The sequence below is a fragment of the Vombatus ursinus genome, unplaced genomic scaffold (genome assembly GCF_900497805.2).
Source record: "Vombatus ursinus unplaced genomic scaffold, bare-nosed wombat genome assembly UNPS02014841.1, whole genome shotgun sequence".
In the NCBI taxonomy this organism is placed as follows: domain Eukaryota; kingdom Metazoa; phylum Chordata; class Mammalia; order Diprotodontia; family Vombatidae; genus Vombatus; species Vombatus ursinus.
The window spans coordinates 8,601,078-8,609,401 of NW_020954619.1; the positions used below are offsets into that span (position 1 = coordinate 8,601,078).

Sequence of the window (8,324 nt, forward strand, 5' to 3'; positions counted from 1 at the left end):
GCTATGTGGCCATTGTTATAGAATATATTTAGCATAAAAGAATTCGTCATTACTTCGTCATTACTTGGATGAGGAAGACAGCATCTAGCTAGATTAGGCACAAGTTGAGACAATGTTATCCTGTCAACTACACTCTGAATTATTTCTTTGCCTTCGATGGAATACGTTGTTTAGCTGTTTGTAATTCTCCTGTTTTTTGTTTTTTGTTTTCCCTTTTCTTTTAATGAAGGGTAAAAGGGAAGGAGTTTGAAAAAAAGGGCATCAATAAGATGATAAGGGAAATGGAAGATCTAGCATTAGTTTGAAAATCTAAGTAACAAAGGGACTGACAAAGCTGTGCAGGAAGTAAAAGAGCTAGCAAAATGAGAAGAGAAGCGTCTCTCAGCCTCTACTAGTTTTCATGGAATTGTGTAATAAGAGAGAGACGCACATTAAAAGTATTGACTAGCTGAGCATATTAGCATATTGTCTTTCACACATGCAATATGAAGAGTAAAAATGTGTTAAAATGACTTGTGAAATTCCGCACTTCAGTTTTTGTTGTTGTTATAGAAGAATTTTTCTTAGTATAGATTCTGATATTGGCCAATAAAAACAATACACAGTCCCCAATTTAATTTTGGGCTCATTGACATTTGAGTGCCCAAAATGTTTTAGGGACTGAAAATAATAGATTAAAAGGCACAATTCTTGATTTCTAAATGAAAGACTAGAACTCTTATGTTGAGAAACCTCAACTGAACATCTTAGTTCAGGACTTTGATTCCAGGCTGTTGTAGAATGCTTTTTATAATTAAAAAAAGGCTTGACTTCAAGTCAAAAGTCTTGGATTCAGCTCTGCTACTTTGATGTGTGGCCTTAGATAAGTCATTTAGTCATTTCAAGCCTCAGCCCCCTCAATAAAGCAGAGGAAATAATTTTTTATTTAGGGAACATAAGGGGAAATTTAGGCAATGTAAGAACAAAAGATGTCAAATAAAATTAATTAAACGGTAATAATATGTTCATGACCTACTTTTTGGGTTCAAATGCCAGTTATTGTTACTAAATAAACATGGAAAAACGTGAATCAGAAGATGTCTCCTCAATTTTATTCTTAAGAATAGAATTCATTTTAACAATATCTACTTGTTATGTGCAAGACATTATGCTAAGGAAAGAAAACCAAAAGCAAAATAGTCCTCACCCTCAAGAAGCTTATATTCCACAAGGAACTGAGAGGAGAGACACCGTATGTACATAAATGAGGTGATTCCGGATAAATGCTATGTTAACTTAGTAGAAACTGTCCTGGACTGGGAATCTTCTAGACTCCAGTTCCAGCTCCACTACTAACTAGATGTATGACTAAGTCACTGAATCTTTATCAACCTTAGTTTCCACATTTGCAAAACAAGGATGATAGTACGTTAGCACCATTTCTCTTGGGATTGTTACAAAGATAAAATGAAGTCATAGATGTAAAATAGCTTTTAAATTAGGGGTCAAATAAAATAATGTGTATGAAAATGTTGTAAAAAACTATGTAAATCTGAGACGAGAGGCAGTATGACATAATGGATAGAAATTTGTTCTGGGAGTCAGGAAAGGTGGATTCAGACTAACTCTGATGCTTACTGTCTACATGACCATGAGCAAGTCACTTAAACTCAGTGGACCTCAGTTTCCTTATATATCAAGTGAGAGAGTTAAATGAGGTTCCCTCTCAGGTTCCTTCTAGATATAGTTCTGTCTGTATAGGTTGTGGGCTCCCACACAAATCACTCCCAGTGCTGTTCTAAGTTGTAAGGAAGATGCTGACTGGTATCGATACAGTGAGCTGCCTCATCCTGAAGTTCCCTATCCCAAAGAAATCACATGTCTATAAGAGATCACTATTATTAAAAGCATGAGCTTAACATCAGAGGATTCCCTTCCTCTTTAACTTTTATTCTTATGATTTCTTTGTCCAAAGTCTTTCTTTTATTGTCCTTCCCTAGACACTCTTCATTGTATTTCATATAATTCAGAGGTCTGTCCTAATGAAGGCATGACCAACACTATGGTGGAAGGATTATTTATGAGCTCTAACCTTCCTCATCTATAAAATGAGGAGACTGAATCATGTGACCTCTGGTGTCATTTCCAGCTCTAAATCTATGATCCCATGGTCCTGTGTTATTTTTCTAGTTAATATGTTATCCTGACTGGGGCGGTGGGGGGCATCTCATAATTGTTGAACTGTCCTATGAAGAAGCAAGACAGAGGAAAGGCCCATGCACTGAGTACTAAAGGAATGATAAAGTTCATAACATAAGCCGGAGAAGGGATCAAGGTTGGAGCCATTTGAGGAAAGCCAATTTGAGGAAAGCCACATAATGTGGTACTAGTCATGAAGAAATACTCAATAATGTAGCAGCCTAACTAGGTTTTGTGCTGATTCTTCTTTATTTCTCCTGGCTTCCAGCTCCTGGAGATTATAAAGGACCAGTTGATGGTGCCTGGGTAAGCCAATTATCATGGATTCAAAAATTTCAATCAGCAACATCTACTGAGTGCTTTCCTAAGGAAAAATTAGAGATTTAAAGGTAGAAAGACCTTAGTTTCTTCAGCCTGCTCAGTTTACTGATGAGGAAACTAAGGTACATAGAGATTAACTGATGGTCACACAGTAGTAGTAGTAGTAGTAGTAGTAGTAGTAATAGTAGTAGTAGTAGTAGTAGTGAATTGGCATGGTGGGTACAGTGCTGGATCTATAGTCACGAAGACCTGACTTTTTTGTTGTGTGACCCTTAACAATAGGTTGCTATAGCTGGAGGGGAAAGAGAGAGGGAATAAGTATATAGCACCTTCTATGTGCCAGGCACTGGGCTAAATGCTTTACAAATATTATCTCATTTGATCCTCACAGTGACCCTCAAGGGTAGATACCATTATCATCTCTGTTTTACAGTTAAGGAAACTGAGGCTGGCTGGGCTTGAAGTCAGTAAGACTAATCTTCCTGAGTTCAAATCCAGCCTCAGACACTTAATAGCTGTGTGACCCTGGACAAGTCACCTAACCCTGTTTGACTCAGTTTCCTCATCTATAAAGTGAGCTGGAGAAGGAAATGACAAATCACTTCAGTATCTTTGCCAAGAAAACCTCAAAATGGGGTCGTAGAGAGTCAGACATGACTGAAACAACTGAACAATAACAACATGTTGTGTAACTTTGGTGCTTATAATCTTTTTTAGTTGAAAGAATGGTAAATCTTACCATATTGTACTATTGAGTTCAGGCCATCTCCCAAAGGTAGAGTTTTTTGGATAGTAATAGAGTAAGTGACTTTGGCATTTAAATTCAGCTCATTTTCTCACATTTTTTGTGTCACAGACTCCTTGGACAGTACGGTGAAGCCTGTAGACTCCTTAAAATGATATTATTAAATGCATAAAATAAAATTTATAGGATTTCAGAGGAAACAACCACCACCACAAAACCAAGTCAATGAACGGGTTATGAATCCCTGAATTAGACTCTCTAGAGATGAGTAGTTTTTTACAGAGCTACTGGAAAATAAGCTTTTGCATATAGCAATACATATGGATAACTACTTGTAATGCCCTGATAGTACCTTTTGTAATAAGCTACAATTCTGTCAAGAAAGGCAGAATGGAAAGAGACCTGCTAAGAAAATCTGTTTTCTGTTGTAAAATGCCTCTTTTTCTTGTCTACCTAATGCGTAGTGGCTCCTTGGCTTTGACTTCTGTGTGACTTTGTATGTTTAACTGCTCTTGTGTCTTGAACTCTGATCTCCACCATACTCACAGAGATGGAAATCCCCACAAAGGCAAGACCTAGGACCTAATTGTTTATATTATATTTTGTTTAGAACGGTTTATTTTAATCGCCACCTCTAGTTTTGATTTAATGATATGAAATGAGAAATTTGCCTTCTCACTTCTAGTGTTGAAAAAAAAATAAGGTGTAAGATGTCTAGTGATAGCTCAAAGTTGTCTTAACTGCAATAGGAAGGGATGTTTCTAAGAAAATTTTCATTTTAAGTTACTTTTTGGAGTCTGAAGATATGTGTTATGCAATGACATTTTGTAGTAGAAAGTGCATTGGACTTTAAGGCATTGATTTCCATCTGAATTTGTTGTTTTGTGACCTTGAGTAAGTCATTGAAATCAATTGAGGCTCAGTTAATTAATTAGTAAACTGTGGATAATAAAACAGATTGAGGGATAGCATGACATAATGGAATCTCTGGGTCCATGCCCTGTCTCTGACGTGGGCTAGCTATGTGACCATGGACAAGTTACTTTACTTCCTAGTACCTCAGGCAGCTCTAAAAGTATAAATTTCAAATTAGTTCTCCATTGGAATCACTGTATAGAATTTCCACTCCCTCAAACACACGCACACACACGCACACACACAGACCCCAAAACAAAACTTCTAATACCTGTCTTAGCAGTAGTTATGAGGTTCAAATAAAAATTAAAGCACCCCATTAGACCTAGGTAGAAAGCTATACTAATGTGTGTTTATTATTTACCTTCTTTCTTCAGTATTGAAAGATAACACTATGATTTGTTTCTAAGAATATAATTAAGTTTACCTTCTTTTCACATATTTCTGCTTGTGAAAAAGCTGGATCATTAGATAAGTAGCATGTTCTTGTTGATGGAAATCATTCACCAATGGCAACAGCTTCATATTGCTTTGTGCCAGACTGTCATCTCTCACCACTAGATTATGACTTTTTCTCCATGCCATTTACTTATTACTTTGCCTTGTGCCAAGATTGAGAAACTTCATGGATTTTTTTAAAGGACTCTATTTTTGAAGGAAATTCAATATGCTATCAGTTAATTTTTCTAGTAGATGATGATTACTTTTCCCTTTATAAATAGTGGCCCAAAATCACATCTAGTATAGTTCCTACCATAGGAATCAATCCTCTCATGGTATACTGAGTCAAAGAATGTGAACTCAAATGACAGCTCTGTCACATGCTAAATATCTCATGGTGGATGATTCATTTCACCTTTCTGGGCTTCAGTTCATTTTCAGATGACCTCTAATTTCTCTTTCAGCTCTAAATCTATGATCTTATGCTTTTGTAAACATGAAGGAGTTGTCCAGGGATGTGCTTTTCAGTATCCATCCCTATAAGGACTTCTGAGTATCTTGAGATTTCTTAGTGCTTTATAAAATATAAATCCCTGTCATCTTGTCTATATCCTGCCTCTTGGGGTTATTGTGAGGATCAATGAGATAAAATATGTAACATGCTTTAAAAATCTTAAAGTAATATCTAAATCCTAACTTTTATTGTTGTTCTTATAAATTAAACATTTGGATTTCCTTCAAAAATAAAGAGTCCTTTAAAAAAATCCATGAGGTTTCTTAATCTTGGTGCAAGGCAAAGTAATAAGTAAATGGTATGTATTTATATGTATATGTATGTATATATATATGCATGTATATGTGTATATGTGTGTGTGTGTGTGTGTATATATATATATATGTATGTATATATTTTAGAGCTGAAAGAAATCTTAGAGGTTGTCCAGATCAAAATCTCCCCTTCAGTTTTCAAATTAAACAGAGACTGAAAGACTCAGGACTATAAAGGGAGCGTATAATATATTGAAAGGAAGTGCTGGAGTTAAAATCAATGAAGATCTGGGTTCAAGTCTCCTCTCTGATACTAGTTACCTAACCAAGGCCAAGTTATTTACTGAGCCTCAGTTTCTTCATCTGAAAATTAGAGATAATATCAGTAGCTGCTAATCTATAGATGGTTATGAGAATCAATCAATTATTTATTATATGTCAGGCACTGAGAATACAAAGATGAAAACAAAACAGTCTCTCCCATCAAAGAACTTATATTCTTTCTCAGACAGACAAATCATACACATATAAATAAATACAAAATATATACAAAGTAATTTTTTGGGGGAGGGGGTTCAGGGAGGGGTAGGGAAGGAATCAGTAAAAGTGCCAACATGGCCCTTTGAGATTTGAAGGGAGCTAAGGAGTAGAGATGAGGAGATAACACATTTCAGCTTTTGGGACAGCCAGCCAAATTTATAAGACATCAAGGTGACAGGAAATGGGATGTGGTGGATAAAGAACAACAGATTGGAAGGGCTAAGGTGTAAACAGTCTAGATGAGAAGACTAGACTCAGATGATGATGAGCTTTTAATGTCAGAAGAGTTTTTTCCCCTATCTTTTTTTCTTTTTTTTTTTTCCAGCCAAAGATAAGGTTTATTAGACCATCCATCATATTGGGCAGACTCTTAAGAAGTCTGAGCATTAAAAGTATGCTATTGACTAGATTTTAAGAATCTAAGCCCCCCTATCTTTTTTTCAATAGGATCATTTTGAATCAGAGAATGACGTGGTCTCTTTAGGAATATCAGCTATTTAAAAGGTACACTAGAGAGATGAAAAGAGGATTTAATATATGTAAAGCAGTTTTATTAAATGCTGCCTCATATTAGAATCCCATAAGAGCATCATAAGTGAACCATGACTTCTCAATGTCAAGTTCCATGTGCTTCCCACATGCCCTGTCTATGTATCCCTGGTACTTTCTTTTATGTAGTAGGCACTTAAAAAATATTTGTTGAATTGAAATTATTTTCGTATTGAACTGACTTTTTATGTAATCAGTTTGTAGTATAATGAAAAAGAGTATTGGAGTAGCAGTCAGGAGCTCTGATACTAGTCCTAAATTACTCAACTGTTTGTGTGACCTTTGGCCAATCACATCATCTCTCTTAACCTCAGTTTCCTCATCTGTAAAGCAGGGGGATTAGAAATAATGATCTCAATTCCTTTTCTATCTCTGTAAATACTTGGTTAAATACTGTGTTATATAATAGATAAAGCACTAATGGCTACTATATGCTATGTGACCCATTTATTTGAGCTATAGATAACATCGAATCATTGCATTTGTTATATGTACTGCTAATTCTGGGGAAAATAGTAAAAAAATTAAATGATTTATCGTTTATAGCATTATTATTTAAACTGGAGTTATACTGACTTCATTTAAAGTATGTAAACCTAACAAATTTTAACTTATTTTTTTCAGTCTTATCAATAAATTATCTCCAAGCATTAGTTTTGAAAAAGCAATCTCATTTTGTGCATGACTGTTGGCATTAAAGTATCTGACTGCTTTTCTCGTGATGATTTTCTTCCCTATTAATTCCTTTCATCACTTTGCTTTCTCTCTACCTCCCCTAGCAGTCTTTTTCCTGTTAAAGGACCAATCTGTTTAAGGTAGAGAAACTTAATTTCTATTTATTGGTGACTGCATCTGCATGTAGTAGACATGTAGATTTGCAGTAACAGTACTTGTCATTTAGAAGTCTTGTTTAACTCTAATATAATTAAATACTATGTTTTTCTCAAGAAAATTATTTACAATTGAATTTGAATACAAGCATCCAGGAACAAATCATTTTATTTCTAACTGTGGCAAAGGAATATTTTTTTCAATTGCTGTAGAACAAATAAAACATTTAAATGCTTACTAATAAATTATAATTAAAAATAACACTTTTAAAACTGACATTTTAATAGAAATATGTATAAATGCTTGTATATGTGTGTTTGCACGTGTGTGCATGTATGTGCATAGAGAGAGCAAAGTAGAGAAATATATTACCCCAAAGTGACTCATTTATATTTGATTTTATTAGGCTTGAATTTGAGAGGCAACAGCGTGAGGAACTGGAAAAATTAGAAAATAAAAGGTAAGATGTACATGAATTCTACCCCTTCTGTAGTTTTTAGGTTTGTATTTTTTTTATTACAGTCATATAGATGACTTAATTTGTATTTTCAGTTTTAGGACATTTGTCTCCATAACTCTTCTAAAATGTTTATTTTTCTTGCATTCTAAAGCTGCTGACCTGAGGTTATTTAAAATATTTCATTATTTGAGCCTGTTCTTTAAATATGGAGGCCTCTGAGGTCCTTTCCAACTTCAGACCTATGATCCTACTGTCCGATTACTAAGATATTTACTTTTGTGTTTATTAAAGAAACCAAACCATGGTTAACGTAGGAAGTGTAATAGAGGGGAAAGTGACTAAAGAGATACTTGAATAATTTGTTATTTCTCCTTTTAAATCAGATTACTTTCTGTCCCAACAGACTTTTTCCACAGGCTGTTTCCTGCTAACCAAGTGGATGGATAAAAGTTTTGTCATCTTTTTTAATAAACCAAGATCAGACTGCAAAAGACAGTTCTCAGGGGAATTAGGATTATGATGATGGTGGTGATGATGATGATGATGATGATGATGATGATGATGATGATGATGATG

General features: G+C 34.8%; 1 protein-coding gene across 3 annotated transcripts in view; it reads left to right on the forward strand.

Moving 5' to 3' along the window:
* The window catches only part of KIF16B (kinesin family member 16B), a 370,094-nt gene that overhangs the window by 234,752 nt on the left and 127,018 nt on the right, over positions 1-8,324 (forward strand). For all 3 annotated transcript variants that reach the window (XM_027840333.1, XM_027840334.1, XM_027840332.1), the window contains exon 18: positions 7,695-7,748. In XM_027840333.1, coding sequence (XP_027696134.1) covers positions 7,695-7,748 — 54 coding nt within the window. The remainder of the gene's footprint in view (positions 1-7,694; positions 7,749-8,324) is intronic.